The sequence below is a fragment of the Netta rufina genome, assembly GCF_964035555.1.
Source record: "Netta rufina genome assembly, chromosome: Z".
Lineage (NCBI taxonomy): Eukaryota > Metazoa > Chordata > Aves > Anseriformes > Anatidae > Netta > Netta rufina.
In genome coordinates, this window is record NC_140126.1 from 59,581,273 (window position 1) to 59,604,483 (window position 23,211).

General features: G+C 38.4%; 1 protein-coding gene across 1 annotated transcript in view; it reads left to right on the top strand.

Moving 5' to 3' along the window:
* ZNF608 (zinc finger protein 608) overlaps nt 1–23,211 on the top strand; it is a gene marked incomplete at both ends in the record, with an annotated part of 76,710 nt that overhangs the window by 26,408 nt on the left and 27,091 nt on the right. Inside the window, one exon of the mRNA XM_084305645.1 lies at nt 7,967–8,222. Coding sequence (XP_084161771.1) covers nt 7,967–8,222 — 256 coding nt within the window. The remainder of the gene's footprint in view (nt 1–7,966; nt 8,223–23,211) is intronic.

The following is a 23,211-nucleotide window of genomic DNA, read 5'->3' on the forward strand; positions in this document are numbered from 1 at the left end:
TGTTCTTTAAATAGAATTGGAGCGTGGTATCAGATGCTTTGTAGTGTTTATAGCTAATGCCATGAAATGTTGTATGAGAGAGAGAGCAGAACTAACCAAGACAGGATCCTACATTCTATGCAAAAGCCCAAGTGAGATACCTAAGGCAATAGTATAGGAAGATTCACCTGTCTCATCTAAGGTCTAGCTAAGTTAGAAGTTTTGGGGTCAGTAGACACGGATAAATACAGGTCCATGAAGTGAAACGATTAATGTTCAGAACACGCTAAAAATATCATCTGTAAGAATCTAGTTAGACAAATAAAAGGTTTTTGTATACATAGACCGTCAGGGAAGTTTAGTTCTTTGTCTGAGGATTATAGAGGTGAATTAATGAATTGAAGAATCAGCAGCCTGAATCACAATGTATAGACTTCAAACTCACGAAGTAGAGTAGTCAAGAAATGGGTAGAAGGAAACAAAAATCTAATGCTGGCATATCAATGTACAGGAAGTCAATGAAGTGTGAAGAAGCCTGACTGAAGGTACTCTTGCTCTCTTCAGAGTCTTGCTGTAGTCCGGATTATGCAATGCAGATTCCTGTAAACAAAAATGACTGAACTAGATTGATTCTTTGTATCCCTACTGGAATAGCTGCAAAGGCAGATCTTCCACCAGAGCTGCAGTGACACTGTTGGCTAACTGAAACTATCTTTTGTTAATCTTGTTAACTGCTGCTGCAGGGTCATAGGGTTGTGGTAAGATTTGCTTCGAGAGGGAATGAAAACCTGAAAAGAAATGCAACAGTACAATGCGTTTCCCTGAGGAAATAACTTATGTTTTTCAGGGTTGAGTCAAGCAAACACTTGTGAAGAAGCAGCGATTGTCATTTTGTTTAGACAAAAACCATCATTGTCATAGTCTACCTCTTCCAAAACTAGAAAAACTAGAGAAAAAAAAAAACAGCAACAACAAAAAAAAAACTAGAAAAAGCTATACCTAATCCCGTACTAGGAAATATCGGTGCCTGGATTTTTACCGTATTTGGTCACATGACACCGTCTGGTACTGGAGATCATCTTGTGCACACTCTGTGAATCCAAGCAGTTCACAGAAATGTCCTTTCTCAATGAGTGGAACAGTGTGTGTCCCTGTGGACAGCACAGGGATCTTGAGAGAGGTTCAGTGCTGTTTGTTCTCTGTTAAAGCTTAGCAAAACAGCCGTGTGGTGACTGAAGACTGGAAGTGCAGGCTGAGCTGCTGAGTAGGAGAAACCAACTTTCCGTGGAGAAGGCTGCTCTAGAGACCTATGGGCAAAGTTATCTCAATGGATGTGGTGTTCTCAGGCTGAAAGAGGAGAAATGTCTTCACTAGAAAACTGCAGGTGGTGATCTGGGCATCCTCCCAGGCCTCTGCCAAACGTTTGAGTTGACATACAGTTTTTCACAGATGCAGCCCTTGGCAGAGGGCTATCTCTGGCAGCTGTCAAATGCTCATCTTTCCCACAGTAAAACGGGTGAATCTCGCTGGGAAATCCCAAGCATCTGAGCTAGAACAGGAGGTACAAGAGAGGACAAGGTGGCTTCCACGCCTGGTGTTCAGCACCATTGTCTTTGCATTAAACCCTACTTAAAGCTTTCAGTTCTCTTCATGCTCTTCATTGTATGTTAGTGCTGTCCTAAGAAATATTACCTGTATAGTATTGGTGGAACAGCCAAAGATACAGTCCTGTCCAGAGTGAGAAGGGCTTGAGGTCTGCATGCATAAAGAGTACATAACTATCAAAAGGTACTGTCTTTGAAGGACTGTGTTTGCTTCTTTAGCAGTTAATTGGAGTGGCATATAAAAACTTGAATACAAGTAGTATTTTTTTCCCATTACAGAAAATAATGTAAGAGTTTTAAGTGGATTTTTTTTGGCTTCATATTCAGAATACAGAAGTTATTCCAGATGTTAGTGATGTGCTAATGTATGGGGGAAAAAAAGGGCCATTTTCCCTTAATGTCCTTTCAGTTTCTTTCTTTCTTTTATTTTTTTCTTCTTTTTTTTTTTTCCTTCCCCAGCTTTCAGTTGAGTTAAGTGGAGAAGTTCACTTTAAGTACAGGAAATACTTAGAGTCTCTATGTAGATTCTACTTGTGTTATTCAGTTTAACACAATTACATCTTGGATTTCTTGTCAATATACTACAATATTGGGAAAGCACATTTTATGGATTATTCTTGAATTGAGAATTTAAGTCTAAAATTTGGATGCAATTTAGTCAGTCTGAATTTCCTTCATTCTTCCTTAATATTCGAGCTCCTGTGATTCTCAAATAAGTTGACCAAAATAACTAATTTCCTTACTACCTCTGACTGTCCTGTATGTTGCATGTAAGGTTTGTAATAGATCTCTACATCTGTGTCTTATTCTTTCCTATATTCTAAACATGTTTTTTACAGCACTGACCTTTTTACCCCAATAATTTGATGTAGAAAACTTGTTTTCCTAAAATGCCTATATTAGTCAGTAAGTATGTTTTAATAAATACAGCATCTTTATTATTAACCAATGTTTCAAAGGTATAATTACTTCTGGGAACAATTTAGTACTATTTAAAAAAAACAAAACAAACAAACAAACAAAAACAATAAACATCAGTTAAGTACAGAGTAAAAATTCTTCTGCATGGCTTCTTGAGTGAGTTTGAATGAAAGAAATACTAAATTGAGATCTAATTGGTATTTTTCAGATAAACCAATATTCTTTATGGAGGTCATTTTTGTTACAGGGTAACAAATATGCATAAGATAACAGTAGAATATGAAGGACTAGCTTTATGTTTTAGATGTAAGTTCTCATGGGGAAAGGGTTATGTGAGATGTTGAGAAGGGCAGACACACTCCAGAGCACACCAACGTTTTTTCCATGTCAGATTCTCCCACATTTGTTTTCTTTCAAAGTAGTTTTCATTGATTTCATTAGAATTACTTCTCATTCACAACATCATAAATCAGATTAGAATGAGGTCTTCTAGGGTCATTGTTGCTTTAGAGCATTAAGGTAGGGCAGGCATACTTTATATAAAAACAAGGTAATCTCTCCTATACTGTGAAATCTAGGAAAAGCAATTTGGTGAGAAGCAAGACTTTCATATAGGCCTGATTTCCTTTATTTCCTGCTTTTCATTTCAGACATGTGGAGTAATAATAACACTAAAGATCTTGTCAGTGTTCAAGGTTGGAGGTTTCTCATTTCTTTCAGTCTTCCATTGGTATCTTTTTTAAGGACTGATTTAGTTTTGCAAAGAGGCAGGCTTTGTTTTTTAGGTGTACCCCAAATTAGGTCTGGAAGAGGTTCTTCTTGCATTTTTTTTCCTACTGCAGACATTCCCACTTGGCAATGCCTGTAGTAAATGTTACTCAATTTAGAAGGCAATAATTTCTTGCAAGGGGTTATCCTGAGCCTTAAAGTTGCTTCTTAAACCTGGACTTTTCTCTAGTGTGTATATTGGTAGATGGAGTGAATATCATGTGCATTTCAGAATCATGTGGTGGGTGACACTGGGGTGGTGTATGACCCTGTTTGGTCTTATGCCGGTAGACTCTATCTTCATTAAAATTTATCTTAAAAGATGTATCTTCATTAGTGAGGCAAAACTACACATACTTTCACGGCTCTAGATGTGATTGCACACTTTAGTGGTTCACATCACATGGCCTGGCTGTGTGGCAGCTATTTTCTTGTTTGCATTTTATGACTATGACAGAGACATTTCACGCTTTAGACAGATGCCCTCTGAAAGTTTTCAAAGTTGAAATGAATGAAGTAAATTCTTGAAGTAAATCATTGAATCATAGAGTGGCCTGGGTTGAAAAGGACCTTAAAGATCATCTAGTTTCAGCCCCCCTGCTCCAGGCAGGGTTACCAACCACTAGAGCAGGCTGCCCAAAGCCGCATCCAGCCTGGCTTTGAATGCCTCCAGGGATGGGGCATACATATGAATAGATACAGAATACATTCATGTGGTAGTATGATCAAATGTTATCTGCTTAAATCTCTCTGAGAAGGGAGTTTACTTTGAGTAATACTGTGAATGTGCTTCTGGTCAGATAAATAGATGGCATGGCGCATATGACCGTAGATGTTCCTGAGATTTTGCTGCTCTTTGATTCATGTGGGTTTCCCATGGGAATACATGAGAGTCTGTCCCAGAATGACTTGACATTCTTCCACCCCTGGAGGAATCAGAGTATGATACAGTTGATTGCAATAGTAGGATGCTGAGTGCCCGCCCATCTAGGAAGTCCCCTCAGATCTGTGCACTGCCTTCTTTGCGCTCAGCATTGCCCACAGGTCTGCAGGAAATTGTCTGCAAAGAACTTCAAATATCCATTTGCAAACATGATTTTGGAAACTTGCATTGCATTGGAAAGATGAGTTTTGATGAGTATTATTTAATTACAGCATCTAAAGTGCCTGTGTAAGTGAAGGAAAAGCCTGTTTATTAGAAGGTCTGTGTATTAGAAAGTAGCTAGAGTGGCATTTCCTCTCTTATCCAGACCCTTCCCCATGTACAGGCTAATGTCATGCTGCCACTGAAATATTTTTTGTCATGTTCAGATTGAGGATCACTCCATGGAGCACTGACTACAGTGCTTGGCAGGCATTCTTCATTTTCTGTGAGCTTTCTGCTACCGAGAGCCATAGCTCTCCGATACAATCAAACACTTGGCAGTGGAAAGCTGCCATGAATAACACTCCAGCTTTGTAGCCTTTGTTACTAATCAGCTCTCAAAAGCTCTTGGAATTAGGTGAATGAAGAAAATATTGCTTGAATATTTCAGTCTTTTCTGGAGCCCTTTGATTATGTGTATAAAGAGAGCATCTATGTAAATAACCCTCCTCAGATTTAGCTTTTCATTCTCATACTGGATTGTGTGATAAACAGAAAGGCTACTGCTCAGTATGCACCAACACCTGGGAATAATCATGCAGAAATAACACTGAGAAACTGCAGAGCGTCTGTTCTTGACATTAACTTTCCTCAGTTTGACAGTCTGCCACCACCAGATGTTAGTCTTATGTGCCTGTTTTCCTCTGGAGATGGCGGCCTTCCTGCCTCCCTCTTTGCCTCTAATAGCTCGCATCAGTGCCCTTTGGAGAATTCATGACAGCAACCATGTCACCACAGCTATCACTGAGAGCCTCCACTCCGCTCTGCTGGCATTACGGTTATCAAACAGGATGGGGTCGTTTTAAAACATGGAAAACTGAAGCAATATTTACGCTCCGTGTATTTTGTGGTATGAGTAAGGTCATCGTACTCGTGCAGCTCTCACGAACCTCAGGGAGAGTTAATGTCCACCGAGTTCTCAGCCAGAGGCTTGGTGCTCAGATGTAGCACAGCAGCAGCCCCTTTCTCTGCAGCAGCCACTCTTTGGCCTTGTCCCATAGGAGTCATTTTCGTGGAAAACATGGACATCTATTAGCAGTTCTAAATAAGCCAGAGCCAAGTACAAATATTCGTAACAAAGAAGTTGATAGGCTACACTGTCAGATCTGTGCTTTCTTTTTAGCTGCTTTTTACCGTTTAAAAGACATGGAAAGTGGAAGACGCATCTTCCAGTTTAGTCTGCATCCATTTAAAACATTTGCTAGTTTAGTTTGATAATAGCAAACTTTTTTTTTTTCCCTCTGTCTTTCTGGTGAGCATGTTTTATGGAAGAATGATGTTGCAAGTGGACTAGGAGAGTTTGCACAGCATTACAAAACACCACGTAAACCATGAAGCAGGTCATTCAATAGCGTTTCTTCATTTTATTAAGGTTTTATAAGGTTTAGCTTTTCTAAAGCACCAGGCTCCTTTGCCCTGCCCTGCTGGTTGAAGATCCCAGTTGTCCTCTGCCTTGTGATGATGTGGGTTGAGGGCTGAGTACTCCTCCAAATGGCACCCCAGGGTACACGCTGATGGCAAGACACTGACAGAGCCCCACGAAGCAGCCTGTCCACATAGCACAAAGCCCGTGTCCCCTCGGACCAGGCACACGGGTCATGGTTTTGCGCTTACTGCTAGATGTTGCAAGAGAGCTGCTGCTCCTGGGGGCCATTTAGTGCATGATTTGCATCTGTGGACTCATGTCTGCATTGCAAGGGACGTGTCTTTGTGCTCAGACTCTGCAAGTACCCTGTTGTAAAGAGTGAAGATATCTCTGCAACACTGTGTTGTTTTTGTGCCACAGTAACTGCTTGTGCAGGGTAGTGTTTTGTTGGTATTAGTAGGCTTTTACACCTAATGGATACTTTTAGTATTCATGTTTTGGTTTGATTTTTTTTTTCACTTTGCTTTGCTCTAACCTGAAAATTATTCCTAAATAAAAAGGCGTATATAAAGTCCTATTACAGTCTTAAATTAGAAGAGCTCCTCCTCCCAAGTGAAGAAAAGTTATAGGGGAAGAATGTGACTATAGGTCTCTCTTGTCTTCTCCCTTGTTCTAGTATAATCAAGATTACAGTCCAGGCTCATCATACAAAGATCATACTAAATGCTTTTGTTTAATAGTTAGCTCACTCAGGACCTGCATGCACAATTAAAGTTGGCCCTCTGTTTGTATAAATAATGCTTAAAGCAAAAGAATTAATTTTTACAAAGGCCATTTACCTTTATCATTTTAGATTTTCATTTCATTTTCTCATTATCAAAACTGTCCATGAGATGAGTGATCTGATACGTAATCCAAAGGATATGTGATAGAAGGGTAATAAATACTCTTTAGTACTTTTTCCTCGTTGCCTCCCATTTGCTAATTGGGCTTTAAGACAATGCAGAATTAACTTTGATCTATGTTAAGATATATTTGAATGAGACCTAGATGACAGTGTGAAGTGAGTCATCTTCTCTTTCCTGTTAAGCCCTCTTACAGGGGTCCAGAATTAAAAACCTAGACTTAAAGACATTTAATCATCAATTTTAAAGCAGCTAGAAAGCTATCTTTCTGAGTTGTCGGACTGAAGAAGGATTTTGGGCTATGGTGTCTATGATCCAGGAGGGCAAACATACATGAATTTTAGGTGGTACGTTTAATTGTTTTAGCTAGTTTAGTGGGTACAATCCTTATATCTTTTCAGTTTCAAAAGACCTTATGACCATAATAAAATACTAAGAACACTCAGGCGAGATCCTTGTACAGAAAATGTACTACTGGGTATACTGAAAGTCATACAGCAAACATAACTTCTAAAGTCCATATAGACACATTGACTGTATATGAGTTTTCTGTGTACTGGCTGATTGTCTGGCAAATTGTATTCTTCCATGTATGTGTTTTGGAAGCCCTTAGATATTATGTGGTTTTGATAGATTCCTGTAAAAGTCCTCATCTGTTATTTCAAGTGGAAAGACGTAAATGTTAGCTGTAAGCTGTTAGGTGGGTGATCCTAATGCATTTTAAGTGGCTGGAAGACAAGAGATTATATTTGATGGCATTTGGGTATTAGAATTGTTCCAAGTACTAATTTCTCGATGATGCAGATGAAAAAAAATGTCATTTGTGTGTCTTTGTTCTGTCTTTATAAATGTTTTTCTTTAAATAGAAAATGAAGTTGCCAGTTTGCAAAATTAATTTCCATCCCCAAATCAGTCTCTGTCAGCACCAAGAAAAAAGTGTCCTCAATCCTTTTTTCTTAAAAACAAAAGAAAACCCAAAAACGTTTATTTTATAGTAGCTGTCTGTGACAACAGGGAATAGTCTTGTAGAAACGTAGCAATTTGCCTTGTTTAGCATGATAGATATTTTTGTACGTCATTTTTCATGTGCAGCATTTGGGCTGATGTTGACAAAATTAAATTCATAAAACTGAAATTACCAATGCTACTTCAAATCCCTGCATATGCAAATGCAGTCCAAGCAAACTGGATTTTCTTTTGTTTGTTTTTAGCTTTTTTTTTTTTTTTTTTTTTTTAAATCTCACAGCATCGTTATAGTAAGTTTGTCTGTTGTTTTCAGGTTGATCCCCTGTTTACAGTGCCTGCACCTCCACCTCCGATTTCCAGCAGTATCACACCTCAGATTCTGCCTTCCTACTTTTCCCCATCTTCATCCAATATTGCAGCACCAGTCGAGCAGCTTTTGGTACGGACTCGTTCAGTGGGTGTAAATACTTGCGAGATTGGAGTTGTAACAGAACCTGAATGCCTTGGACCCTGTGAGCCTGGGACCAGCGTGAACTTGGAAGGAATTGTGTGGCATGAAACCGAAGAAGGTAAATTGTTTTTTCCATTAGGCTTGTCTGTTAGATATGTTAACAAGGAGGAGATTCTGCCTGGGTACTGTGCGGGGGCTTTCTCGTCTATTGGGACATCATAATGTACAGTGGCAGGCACAGCTGCTAGCTAAGCTAGTGGGTTTTTCTTTTAAAAACAAATGGCAGGTTTTTATTATTTAAGCAGTCATCTTTTTCCAAATGACCTGCCATGTAACCCCGATAAACAATGGAATTGTTTCCTATTTCTGTAGTGAGAAATGTGTATGAATAAAAATCTAACAGAATAGCAAAAATATGCTGTTTAAATGCAAATCATGAGGAGAGTGTATGTGAGAGGAGTGGATATGTGAATGTTTCACATGAAAACTTAGAAAGCCGAGTATTTTGGATATCAGATACTATGATCGAAAATTCTGCCATTATATAATAATAGAGGCCCCAGAGACCCTTCAGAAATTCTGTTTGATGCTGTGATCATCATTTGCATTTTGGTTGTTTGAAACGTGGTTTAAGAGGAAAACATCCTTGTTCTAAGAGAGATGTTCCATCTGGTGAAGAAGTGCTATCTAAGCCAGACTGATTTCTTTAATACCCTTTGAAGGCATTTGGCCAAGTAGGAGTGCTGGAGAGCTTCAGGGAATTCTAAATGTTGATTGGCTATGATTTAGAACAAAGTAGAAAGAGGATTATGCTGTGATATGCAGATTTTTCCATTTTTGTTTTCTAAAGCTCATTATTATTCTCTTGTTAATATTAAAAATACTGCATATATCCCCTAAACTACTGCAGTTTTTGTTTTGACAGTACTGGATTTCTCCAGTTAGAGCTGCGTGAGAGTCTTCCTTTGATTACTCTTACGTTTGTTTTGAGGATAATTTAATTGTTAGTGGTCTACCACCATCAACAGTGAGAACAAGATTATTTGCTAAGGGATGTAATGAAAGAATACAGCAGTGCATTGCTTCGTGATAAATCCTGACATCCTGCAGACGTACGTTTAATGGCATTTGGTCCTTTGCAGTGATACATAAGACCTCACCAAAGTGCTCTGCACTGTCCTCTCAAAAATCAATAGAGTCAGATTTACTCGCTTGTATATGCTTTCATCCATCCATCTTTCTCTCTGTATGTCTACAGCAGATTCATAAGGTAGATTGATCCTTTTAGATTGTTTTTAAAGCACAATATAAATTCTGTTTTAAAATATCCCTGCAGAGATGACTGCCTGTAGCGACTCCGGTTTTCCTTGACTGGCCTGTATTAACCGGAGTTGGAATGTGTGGGCGTTAACTGTGGTGACATGAAAGAGCAGTAGCCGTTAATAGTGTTATTCTTGCTGAATAAACTAAACTTCTGACCCCCACTGAATTTAAGAAGCCTGTCTTGTTAAAGGTTTGGCACCAGAAATGAAGTATTAAAAAAAAAAAAAAAAAAAAAATGTGCATTCTGGTCAGGATGACATTCCATTTACCAGTTTCTCAGCACTCCACTGGTTTAAAAGCTCTTGTTATTTAATAGAAATTAACTCCCTTAACCTTTTCCCAGTTTGTCTAAAACAATTTTCTGAAACAACTCAGAGTTCAATGACGGCGTGTTTAAGTGTAATGGTTTTGAATGTGCCTGTTTTCACAGCTTTACAAATACTGTTTGGCAAGTCTACATCTATGAATGAGTACAGTGATCCACGCAGTGAGATTTTAAATGCTAGCGTGTAGTTTTAGCGACTGAAGATAATTGATAGGGTTTTGTGTTGTACAGTTTGTACTGTGGTCTTGTATTGTTTCAGACTCTGCTTAACTGAAGAAAATATCATAACTTGTATTCTGTTTTTCTTCCAAACCAGTGCTCACAATCAAGACTCTATTATGAAAAATGAGTTCTTAATGATTGGTTTTGCGTTTTAATTGGGTTTTGACATTTGGGGCACACATATATGTATATATTTAGCTGTTTTCAAATTTTCTGACACATTCATGAAAGCAACTATGTAGCAGCTTGCATAAAGCCATTTCTGCCAAATTTTAGAAAAGAGGGTGCAGATGGGTCTTCTATTTGCCTTTAACAGAAGGATGATTATCAGATACTCATTTTCTCCAGTTACGATTCTGACTTTAATTAGGCCAGAACACGACCTTTGCTAAAATTGGTGTAGATCCAGAATACTCTAACCGAAATCATTGTAGCTGGTGAGATACAAAACCATCTTTGTTGTTCATAATGTCCAATCGAAATATGAATTTCTTTTGTGATATGCATATGTTTTTTCATATTTACTCCCTTCACTGGTTTCCAAAGCCTAATAAAAACATTCATGTAGACTGACATCTAATTAGCTGTCTATAAATTCAATGGCTGTTTTAGGGAACCACCAACAACAAGAAGCTAAGGTATGAAAATTTCCGACCTTGGCTTGTGTTTTGAGATATTTGAATTATTTTGTATCTGATTTAGCCACTCTGTAAAATGAGTCATAAGCTGATTAGAATAGGCTTGTAGGATGTCTGCATAACCACTATTGTGTATGGGAACTGTGAACCAAATGTGCTGCTGAGCAGACATCATATGCTGCAGCAGCTAGCGTTCGGAATGCAAACACAGAAAGGATGTGGTGAACATAGTTATTTAGAAAGAAAAAAAAAAAAAAAAGGTAAAGTGAGTACAGGAAGGTGAAATCCAATGGTTTATATAGACCTCTTTGTTAATTCCACCACATGCTTCCTAGAAGAGAAGATATTTTCTCAAGAATGCATGTTTTGAAGGTTTTCAGTATCTGAAGTAACCAGTTTTCTTTTAGGAATGTTGAAGTTCTGTTGCATTGTTTCTTCAAGGTCACAAGAAGGATGATGTTTGGTTTTACTACTCATGTTTTTAAGATAATTGTCCCAAAGGGGGAAAAAAAAAAAAAAAACATCCTTGGATATCAGACAAAATAATGGCTGATTAAGAGTGTGTTGTTACTACAGCTCTTTTCATTTACTCCGTAATAACCTATTCAGTTGATTTAATCGGCAGATACAATAAATCAGACTTCTTCACTGAGTGTTTCAGTCTTAAGGTGTGTATAGGTGAAGCTGGTATCTGAATTCTGTCATATCTTATTACAAGGCTTTGTAACTAACCACAGCTGTGGTGTTACTAATATAATTGCCTGAGAACGCTATTATCATGTGAGCATTTCTCAGTTGCATTATTCAGTTGTGTAGTGTTTAATTTTTACGTATGTATCGTGCATGCATTTTCTTCACTGTAACATCCTTGTTTAAATAACTTGAAAACGTATCTGAAGTGGTGTAAATGGTTGAAGAAGAAATTGTATGGAAGGAACTAGTTGGGGTTATTGTATAATAGTGGAATGAGAAATGGTTATGGGAAAATCAACCTGAAAGTTTGCAGATGATTTGGACATTTGATGCCAAGAGCTACCATCCAGTAGCAGTAAAAATCCATCATAAAAAGCAGCTTGGTAGTGTTACTGGAGTGTATTTTGTTGTTTGGTTGTTTTTGTGATGCTCTGGGAAGCAACTGCTAAATGTCTGTATTTCCATACTGAAAAATAAGGTTTATCTAGAATCAGGTACTTGCTAAATGGTGTAATTATCTTCTGGGAAAACAGTTTTGAAGAGAGCAGTAATTGTTTCTTACTGCCTGGAGGAGATAAAAATGACCCAGAAAAAAAGGAAACCACCGACCAACTTTCTAAATTGCTTAGAGCTCGCTTTTCTGTTGTGTTTCTCACACGCAGTTGCCCTGGGTCATGTCCTGTTTTTGGTTCAGCGTCTAGTAATAGAGTTAGCCTTTAGATGTGAGAAGCACTAGTTTTGATGATGTCTTGTTTGCTTGAAAACTGTGTAGGAGACAGCCATCCGTCACCTTGCTGCCTTTGTGTGCAGAACAAGCTGTCAACACGCAGCGCTCGAGTTCTCGCATTGCTGCGTCAACATTCTCCTCTTGTGCAGCTTGGGTAAAAGTTGCTGTTGTTGTTCAGTAATAAATAATGGAATAATGAGTTGGATCTTTCAAAGTGTTCGCTTGTTGATTTTATAACTCAAGACTAGTTGGCAGGTGTCAGAAACAGGAGTCTGAAGTTTGCTGAAATTTAATTATATTGGATCTCAGAAGTGTGATGGGATCACCTCTGCGGTGTTCCAGATTTACGCTAGCATCAGTTCTGACACTGTTTTGCAGAAATTTCCAGGAGAAAGGAGAACACTTAGATAACCCAGAGAGACATGCTGATACTTGTGGGTGGTTTTCTCAGCCATGTTTGCATCTATTATGCATAGGTGTTGTTTTGAAAACATGCCTGTTGCACAGAACTAAGGCTAATTCCTCCTTGCTGTACTAGGTGGTGTTGGTTTTGCAAAATGCTGTTTTGAAAGAACACAGTCTGTTTTAAATGTCTTTGGTTATGTATGTGTTCATACATGTGTGTGTAAGTAAGGGTGTGTATGTGAGTATAGAAATAGCATTAGAAGAATGAGAAGTAGTCTGGCTGCCTTTGATTCCCCTTAGCAATTTTTTTGTGGTTTAACAACCACATCTTCCTACTTTCACATATGCAAAGGCATGATGAAACAATGAAACCTGTAATGTCGAAAGCACTGTCAAATATCTAAGTAAACAAATGCAGAAATTCAGTTGTTGTTGTTTTTTCTAATATGTTTTATCAAAGAACGTTACAATAATACATAAAAATTCAGATAAACGTGGTTAATCAAGACTGTTGTCTTGAGCTCAGGCAAGGATTATAGAGAGAGGTAATGTCATTTATTAAACCAAGCAATACAGTTGGAAAAAAAAAAAACAGAGAAGCTTTCAAGCAGAGTGTATTTGCATTCTGCCCTTTACATGTAATGTTGAGCATTAACTTGCTGAATACAGGAAGTAGCAGCTTGGTATTCTTAACCACCGTGTTCAGTACAGAACTGAAAGACTGGGTATTTTTATGGGAGAGAAACACAAAGATGTTCTCTGTTCAAACATCATGCTTGGTTTGTCTGTGTTAGGGAGAAGCAGCTCATGGAGGAGATAGATGTTCCCTTCATGTAGCTAGCCAAAAGAGCTAAACCCAGCTTTTTTTCTGCTGTTAGGAGAGCCATCAGCTGACATGTATGAGTGCCAGCCGGTATCATCAAAATGTATGTGACCACAAAAAGCCTGCACAGGTGTTTATATCTTGAGATGTTTTGTTTTACTGTTCCTCTTTCTCTTGTCTGTGAGATCAGAGCCAGTAAATGAATGGACTTAACGAAGCCTGAAATCTGTAATTGTAGAGCTCTGCTGCCCCGCTGGATTAGGTAAGGTACATGAAGTCTGACGCTTGGCATGCGTCGTGTGGAAACTCATAGCACATGAGAAATGATGAAAAGAGAGTGTTGTGTTTTATGGAAACTGTACCTGTGTTGCAAGAGACATCTTGGGAGGTCATGCTTTGTGTCCTAGAGCCAAAGGAGGCTATCTGAGAAAATTTTTTTAAGAGTATAATTTTATAGGACTTGGACCATGAGAGGAGTTCAGGAGTAGGTGTGCTGAGGTTTTTTGGGTCTATGGGACCTTCTTGGTCACCTCACCATTGTGCCTGTCCTTACAGTGTAGTGCTTGTTAATGGATGTGAGTCCTGATGTTGCCATATAACTAGCTTCTGCAGTGTTTCTCATGTGTTTGTCTGCAGCACGTAGTGCAGGCCTCTTTGGGAGGCAAGGAGTGCTTGGACTAAGCCGGTATGGCATTAGCTGCATTTTGACATACTTTATTCTTGTGGCATGTCTGTAGCAAAAATGCTTATGCTGAGACAACCAAAAAGGGAACTCTCTGACTGAACAAACTGTTACGTGTACCCTTCAGCTTCCCAATTAGTCTGCTACTTCTCCTCTATTTGATTGTTTTCACCTTAAATAATTGGAGCGAATAATAATTTTAGAGGCAAACCCCTGTGTTATCCACAGAAGCTACTTAAAGTGTTTTCAAGCCGTTGGGACCAGCTCTTCCGAGCCAGGTGTACACAGCTGAGTTGATGTGACTTTAATGAGTTACCATGAATCAGCCAGCCTACGATAACCAAACCTTTGCGGGCTCTTAGTTCACAGCAAACAGTAGATAAATGATGTCAGTATAAACCTTCTCAGTGAAAGAGAGATGCAAAATAGATAATGAATGTTCCCTGCTGGCAGAGCTGTAGGTCAGAAGGAGATATTTTGACCTCAAGTTTAATGCTGTTTCTTTTACATAACATGCCTTTTTTCAGAAATGCTCAACTACTTGTTCATTTGAAGAGTAATTTAAGTTTAAGGCTATTTGTTTAGGTAATAGAGTGCATCACATGTTAGTGAATTTCTATAATAGAAAAAAAAAGAGAAAAAAGATGAAAACAGAACCACTGTGAATTTCCATCTTTCTTAATGCAGTAGAGAAATCCAGCTAGTTCATTGCCCCTTTCCATTCCTTCCTTACACCATCGCTTCAGATCAGCGAACGTGTAAATATGCTGTTATGTTAAATGTTAAATTTGGTTTCTAAATGTCAGCCTTCCTCCTTGAACATACGCACACTGCAGGCTGTAAGTAGTGCTAGTCCTACAGCACTGTTTATTGATGCAGTGCATCTCTGCGGCTTGGGGGGTGCGTAATTTGTTTACTGCCCAGTGCTTGTCTTGTTGCTCCACTCTTAGGGATAGAGATGTGATGCTAAGCAGAGCATAGCCACAGTTCAGTTGCAGTAACTGACCGAGAGTATCCTAAGTGTCTTACTTATCCGGGTTAGTAACAGCCAGTTTGTCTGCAGAGAGCTGGCAAATGCCACATTTTACAGCTCAGTGAGGTTGGGTGCAACCATCTTGGTATAACCCCAGGCAGAGGATTAAAAAAAAAAAAAAATCCAAATTCCAGACAATGCTTACATAAAAAGCTACGTCTTGGCAGACTGCTACAGAGGAAGACTCCCTGCTCTGCTTGTACATACATAGAAAACTATCCCTTTTACAAACAAGCATATGGGGGCAGGGAGGGTGCATAGAAAAAGGAAGGAGGATAATTGAGGTTGGAAACATTTGCTTGGAGCTATTTGAATGTGAAACTGAGCCTGCTCAAGCAGTGAGGTTATGAAGACTGAAGGAGTTGCTTTAAGAAAAGCAAGAGTTTTGAGCATTTACTGCTCAAAAGCAAAATCTCAATAGCAGCAGATTGCTTAGAAGTGAGACCATTCCAGTACAAAATGCTTGCAACATGTGGTGTTTGGATTTGTGGATGGCAGGGGGGAGAGATTGACTGCTAATGAAGAAAGCGTGTATGCGTGCAAGTGTTTTCTTACTGAATAAATATCACTGGAGTGAGGAATAAAAGCACAACTGAAATGATACCTTTAGCTGGTGTGGCTCAGGGATTAAACCACTTATTTAAAGATGTTCTCACAGTCACTCAAATTTTGTACATAGTTTAACTAGTTCGGACAAGCTGTGGTCTTCTAGTTTTGCTATGTTCCTATGTACTGCTCATGTTGTACAGGGTGGTGAATGAGAATTCTCTCTGTTATGGGACTATGTTTTCACTAGCTCAGATAAATACCAGTTTAATAAAAGAACTAAATCTTTTTTAAAATACATATATATGTTTAAGCTGTGTAGCAGAAAGATGCTTTTGGGATTAGCTTGCCAGCACAAGACCAGTGTGTAGCCAAACATGCAGTTTTTCATTTTTTTATAATCAGTGGAAACTTAAATTTTGTCACCCTGAGTATATATGCATAATTCTTTCCAATTGTTATGATGTGGTAGTAACTAGCTACCAGTCTGGAATTGTTGGTGACAATCCAAAAAATGGAACAAAAACCTCGTTTTAAGAACTTTGAACAGTGAAAAGGTTTTTGGCCTTCAGGGTTACTAAAAGATTACAGTTTATGTTTTTGTTCTGAGACAGGTAGACAGGAAAGGTAGAGGTTGAGTGTGAAGACAAAGAGTAGAATATCGAAAAAGAAAAGCTCAAGGGAAATAGCTTTCTTGATTTAGACTGAAAAACTAGCTCTAGATTTATTAAAGCTAGTGTTGCAATGGAAACCACAATTGAGATTCATTAATTTTATATCCCCAAACACCGTAAGATTTAAGGGAATAAATAGCACCTGGTAAAAGAAAAAAAAAATGTCATAGAACTAGTTACACCCTGAATTTACTACCCTGACTAAGGATTCAATCATAAAAAATAAATTAATTAAGAGGTATTTAAGAAAAGCCTTCTTTTTTTCCTACATTTTTTTTGGCAGATGTCAATTAGTTGTTAAGCTTCCTTGAGAAGTTTCTTAGGGCTTTGCTTTATGTGATATTTTAGTGTACTTAAGTGATTTTGTTTTGTCTGAGTTTTTTTGTTTGTTTGTTTGTTTCTGTATAGTCATAACAGCTAGAACAGCCTATTGGCTTTTTTTCCAGTGACTTAGCCAGTGGTATAGAGGTCTCCAAAAGAAAGGAGCTGAAGTTAATTGTAGGTAGATGTTTGCTCCTAACACTGAGGACGAGTGTTGTGGAGAAGCAGTTCCAGATCAATCTTCAGTTAATCTAGAGATGCTTTTTTTTCCCCCACTCACTTTAAAACTTCTGCATTTAAGTAGGTTGAAACAAGTAATTACGTTCTACTGCCTGTTTACTTTCCCCTACAGTGACTGAACCTATACTTCTTAACCTTGTATTCACACAGAGCTGGCTTTTGTGGATCTTTTAAAGCCTGAGGCTGTATGACCCCCCCCCCCCCCCCAACCCCCCCTCTCTCCGTAGTTAGGAGATTTTAGAAGTAGAAAGAATAGTCTCAGGTTTCACTAAGGAAGCAGTTTTCCTTAGGGAAGAGATTAGCTGATGTCAATTTGTAGAGGAGTCAGTAACACATTTTGCTCTAATGTGTGTTACAGATTTTAAAAAAGGTTTACTTTGTAGGTTATTCACTACAATTTTATTAAAGTTCTGAAAAATCTTTCTGTAGATTCTGTCATTAATGAAAATGTTTTGCAAGAAATTAATTTTTGCTTCTTCAGAAATTTTGTTCAAGCCACTCTTGGTGGCTATGAAACTGGTACAAGTTTGTCTGCCTTCAAGCCAGTTTCATCAAAAGAACCTCCAGCTATCAGTTAATTTCATTCAGTTTGAGATTAAGAAGCATCACTGGTTATAAATTTGAGCAATTAAAAAAAAAAAAAAAAAAAAAAAAAAAAAAGAGAGAAAGGTGGACAAATCATCCAAGGTTGGAACTGTTCCCAGCTAGGGACTTGTGTTAGCCATAATCAAACCTGAAGGTCAATCAGTGGAAGCTACTGTTTGTTACTTAATGAAAATACAGATTATTTTTATATGAATTCTTTAATAGGGAAACAATATTTCATTCATGGTCCACATGGATTTGAAAAGTCTTTCATTTTTTCTTTACTGTATGAAGGAAAGAAAAGTCTTTTGTTAGTCTTATAAAAATTAAGAATTCAGTATTTATAAGAACATCAGATCTCTTAAGTGGCTATATAATTTAGTTCTTTGACAGTAGCCACTCTCTGAACTTTCTCAACACAGCCAACTTTTTGCACACCCCAGCTAAGCCCCATTTCCTCCAGAGTGGGAAGGAAAGGCCTTGTTTTTTGAAACATAATGGCATATTTTGTTTCTAATTAAACTGGCTAGTCAGCCTGTTTTGGCAACAGCTGTAGTCGAGAAAATGTTCAAACATCATTTTACTGACAAGGGAAAAGAAGGCAGCAAAGTTGTGCTCACAAATGCTGGTACAAGGCAGAGACATCTCCCCAGTGCTTCCAACTTGGGCTGATCCAGCGTGTGAAAGCCTGAGGCACCCATTTAACAACACACATTTTCTTGCAGCATAGTTCTTTTGCAAATTTCCCATAACAAACCTTCATGTCTTGCTTGAAAGTAGTCTCCTAGACTTTGTGTGTGTCCCAAAAGTTGTTCAGACTCGTTTCTTTGACTTTTCCCTTCTCCAGAACATGAAGATTTGGAGGCCTCAACCTCCATGTTGTTGTAAGGTACAGCTTCATGCCAACCAGAAACACTGTAGAAGCTCAGATTTACCAATTGGTGGTGTGTTTTTATGAAACAGGAACCATAAGACTATGTCAATTTCTTTGCTTTTATCCTGATTCTGTCCAATCAAGTTACTTACAAAGTGAGTAAAAATATGGAGGGAGAGGGACTCCTAAGGGGTTTTGCTTCAAGACTGTAGGTGGTGATCAGGTTACAAATGGTTCTGTTGGTCTAGACAAGGAATTGACAGGAAATAACTTAGAGAAAATGTTTTTGTATCCCCAAAGAGCTGTCTTCAAGGGGCACAGTTAGTAATACTGCTGTGAAAACCAACCTCCATTTGGACAGACAGCTTGATGCAGGCAAAGCTGCTAATTTGCTTTCAGCTTCAAGGAGATTTAGAGTCTTTGCATCGCTGGCAGTAGCACACAATGTAATTGTTATCCTTCTGCTTAATCTTCAGTCTAGCTGCATTGGCTTGTTGTAGCTAGGAAGGGCTGGAATGTTTACCGAATTAGCTGAACCAGACAGCTTCTCTTGAAAGTTGCTCCGGGACTCCTCTGACTTTTTTGTATGTTACAAGAACACTCACTGTTCTTTTTGTGATTACATCTAGTCACAGAAACCCCACATAGAAAGGAAAATAAATTGGTGGTTATGAAAAGTAGGTGACAGAATTAATGTTCTTATACTGGCAACGTTACTCAGTTATTAGGGGCTGTCTGTAAATAACAGCTTTGCTTTCATCTATTTTCTGCCTCTTTCTTCCACAGAAGCAATTTTGTAACCCTACAATTTTTAAATACTTTAAAAAACCTAACTGTGTACCAGGAGATTTGTTTGCATTCCTATTATTCATTTTGGCAATGTTTGTGGACAGCAGCTGCTTACGCTTTTCGAATTTGTGCCATTAACATACCACTGGTGTAAACCTAGCTTGATTCACCAAAAACGCAATCTTCAGAAAAGGGATATAGCGTATCATTGTGCAATTAAATTATTTAGTCAGCCTGGTGGTTAAGCTTGGGTCAGCTTTGAAGGGTAAATTTCATTGCTGGGATACATTCTTGGCTATGAATGAATGCATGAATAATCTTTCTTTGAACCTTAAGATGCACAATAGACACAATAACTCTTGAGTTGAACTTTACAAGCAGAGCAGGCTGATTTATGGGCAGCTGTTGAAAGTGCTCCTAGTCAAATTATTTTTTAATCTGTGAAGTAGAAAGCTGTAGTATATTAATTACTGTAAACCATTGCAGTGGTAGACATAGAAAAGCTATGCAAGACTATGGGCTTTTAATTTATAGATTAAAAGAAGAAATAATGATTTTGACACGGTACACTGCCATAAACTGAGAATTATTTGTCAAAGGGCTCCAGCAGACAAATAGCTGAAGGTGTTATCAGCCTCAACTGCTCAGCCTGTTGATCTGTGTAGGTTACCTCCCATTTAGGAGAAGCAACAACAGGGATTGTGTATGCTTCCCAGTACCAGCAAGTTTACAAACCTGCATAAGCCAGTGACAGTTTCATTTTACTTCAATAATGTGATTGGAAGTGACCAAGGATCTGGCATGTATTTGTTTCTACCCTTCTTGCTCCAAGGGCTGTAGTCTCAAGCAAAGGGTCAGGGTAGATGTGCAAGAGCAGGTAACATCTCCCACTGCATCAAGATTTGGCTGAGCTCATCTGCTAGAGGGCTCAGTCTGCTGCAGGGATCGAGAGGTCTTTTTGTGATCAGCGATGATGGCTTGCTGCAGCACCTTTTCCATGGTTGGGGAGGGAATTTATTTCTGAGCTGTTTTGTCTACATTGCACTGTGCTAGGGCATTTATTGATCATGGTAAGGCATTCTGCATTACTGAAGTTGCATCATGGAATTTTTTACTTTTTTTTTTAAAAGGAGTTCTCAGAATTAGTTGCAGAAGGAGCAATTTGATTTTATTCTCTGATAGTTAACAGACCAAGCAGATGGGAGAGCAGACCTGGAGTAGTTTCTCTGGCTAGCTGCCATGATTCTGTGGATTTTGATTTGTGTGGATATGTAACAGTTTTATTTTTTCCCTTTTTGGAAATGTATGCCTGTAAGTCTTTGGGAAATTAATCGTTGGTTTCCTGTGAAATGTGCACTTGTAAAACAAATGTTGTAGCAATGTGCTGTGCAGACCCTGTGTTGTGTCAATTAGGAAGTGTGACATCAGCAAACTCCATAGGCTGTCAAAGGCTAAAGCACTTTTTAAAGCATCATTCCTTCCGAGCTCTCCAGAGAAAGCATTAAAAAATGACAGAAATTTGAACTGCAGTTCAATACAGTTTTGTGCCCAAATGAGATTTTTAATGCCATTTGACCTTACACTATTTTGAATTTGAAATTAACAAGGCATTCAAATTTGCAAAATACATATTAACAGCAAAGTGTGATTTGATGAATACTTGGAAATTTGAAATTTATCATTCCATATGGAGAAAGATGAAAAATACAACCCGCATTTCACTCTTGGCCTGTCTTCCTTTCCCTTTTTGCTACTCCCTGTTCCCTCACACTAGAATGACCTGAAAGAAAAGTTACTTAAGCATTTAATAACCGTGATATTGATGATGATATTGCCACTAATTACATGCCAAGACAGCTACATTTAACAGTAAAAAATGCTAGGGATTTAAGTACATGAATGACAGCCTGGGTCAGAGTCCCTTTTTTTTTTTTTTTTTTTTTTAGCTTTTTCCCTGGAAATTTAAAGAACTCGGATTCAAACTGTTCAGCATTTGAAACTTGGAGATCAAAAGCCCTTTTCTTCAAAGAGTTTCATGTTGTTATTTAAATGGTAATTGGCTCTATCCTCAGTTTGACTGTGAGCAGTTTAACTTTAGTAGGTTTGGGATTTTCAGTTCCAGTCTTCTAATGGAGGAGGTGATTTGGGGGATGACAAAGTTTAATTGCAAATTTGGAAGCCAGTTAGTAGTGGCAAGAGTTGGTAACTTTGGGGAAGACACATGCTATGGGAGCAACGCATGTTCCTTAACGAATCATTTTGCTGCTGTAACAATCATTGTCTTCTTTACTCGGGACTTTTAAATCTGGAGTAGTTCTTCATCAACAGATGAATGTTTCTGAATAGTGTGGACTGTGGAGGCATAAACTAAAGGATTTGTTATGTTATTTGCCTGAACACTTTCATTTCAATACTGTACGCTGGAGGAAAAGTCTTGGCCACAAAACTCTGATCTCCAGGGAGGCAGTTCTTGCAGAGTAGTAATCTTCAGTGAATACTTTCATCTGTAATCTTCAATGCTTTCTGGTGTAGAAAGTGTTATGGCCCTGTGGTGGTTTTAGAAGACAGAGCCAGCATTTTGCTTTAATTCCCATTCACTCTGTGCTGAATTGGACTTTGATTCCTCTCTCTGGTAAGGTCTATTACCTTTAGCTGTCTGTGCGATGAAGAAACATGAAAGCTGCTGTCCTTGTTATCCAGGAAAGGCTCAGATATTTTCACCACTGAGTGTATTGCTATATCACTATCATTGAAGTAAGCAAACTGATCCTGAAGAACTCTGAAGAGCAAGTTAAGACATGATTTTATTTCCTGTGTTTGGTGACTTGGTTCTCACTCTACTGAAAAACAAAAGAAAGAAAACACAATACCCTCAGATACAATTACCGCTGAAATGGCTCAGCAGCATTCAGGATTAAAAGGTCTTCGTGCTAAACATTAAACAAGAAGCTACAGTCCTGGGTGAGAGAAACAAACAGAGAAATGTCACTGCGTTCAAAATCCAACAATTCAGTTTGTGTAAGGGAAGGGAGGCATCTGAGCGATCTCCAGAGTGACCTCCCTATTGGTGATACAGCATCAACAACTGCACCAAGAACCTCTGTGTTTCCTGATATTGTTAGAGGTAGCTTCCTATTCACACGTTCATCTTCCACCAGTTTCAGACCACCCAACATCACACCTAACCTGCAGCCTTTATTCCCTGCAGTCTCTCCCCTCCCCTCCCCAAACGTATGGAGCATGTGTATTCATGTTTTTGCTTTCTGCTCACGGAGGTATCCAGCTGGGAAAATATAGTGTGTACAATACTCTCTGCCTTCAACTGACATTTCTCATAAATTGCAACAGAAACACTGCTATCAGCAGCTTAATAGCAGGTAGAATACAGCTCTACATATCAAGTCTCAGCAGGATACAGAAACTATGGTTACCAAATTTCCAAAGAGAAAGGGTTGGGAGGGAAAGTTTTTATATAAGAATAACTTGGGGGGGATGGTGGAAACATTTAAAATAGACTCATTGAAAGCTGGCTTTTTGAAAAAAGGGCTTATAAGGGCTGACTCAGTGGCTTCAGCATTCACTTTTTGCTGAATTGTTATTTTAGAAGACCTCACAAGAGGTTTCTGTTCTAAGCAGTGCAAAAGAAAAGAAGAAGAAAAAAAAAAAAAGACTGTGCAACAGTTTTTCTTCTTTGGTCTTTTTTAAAAAAACCCTCCCCTCTAAACCCATTCCTTGAAAACCTTTTTGAAAAAATATACGTTAGTTAATTGTTGCTGTAGCATTAAGTGTTTACAACAGAAAGTTCAGGCCAGCTACAGTGTATTTTTGTTGGAAATACAGGTTTGGTGGAAATAGATTAGTTAATAGTGTTATATTCCTAACCACAGGATTTAATTAGTTTCCATTTTGCCCAAACTCTATTTATACTCAAATCTTGTCCAACAAAGTCAAAAGACAGCTTAGGTTGGAAAATACATCATAACAGTGAAATGTTCAATGTGAAAATAAGTTAATTCAGGGTTTTGTTTGTTTGCTATTTTTTTGTTGTTTTGGTTGGAGGTTGAGGGAAGGGGAATATTGAGACAGCTGAGATCTGAGATAGGTGGTGTATCACAGGTTGCTCTGTTCTTTGTGACCATCACAGAAAGGACAGGAAATACTGACCTTAAATTGTGGCAAGAGAGACTCAAGTCAGACATTAGAGAAG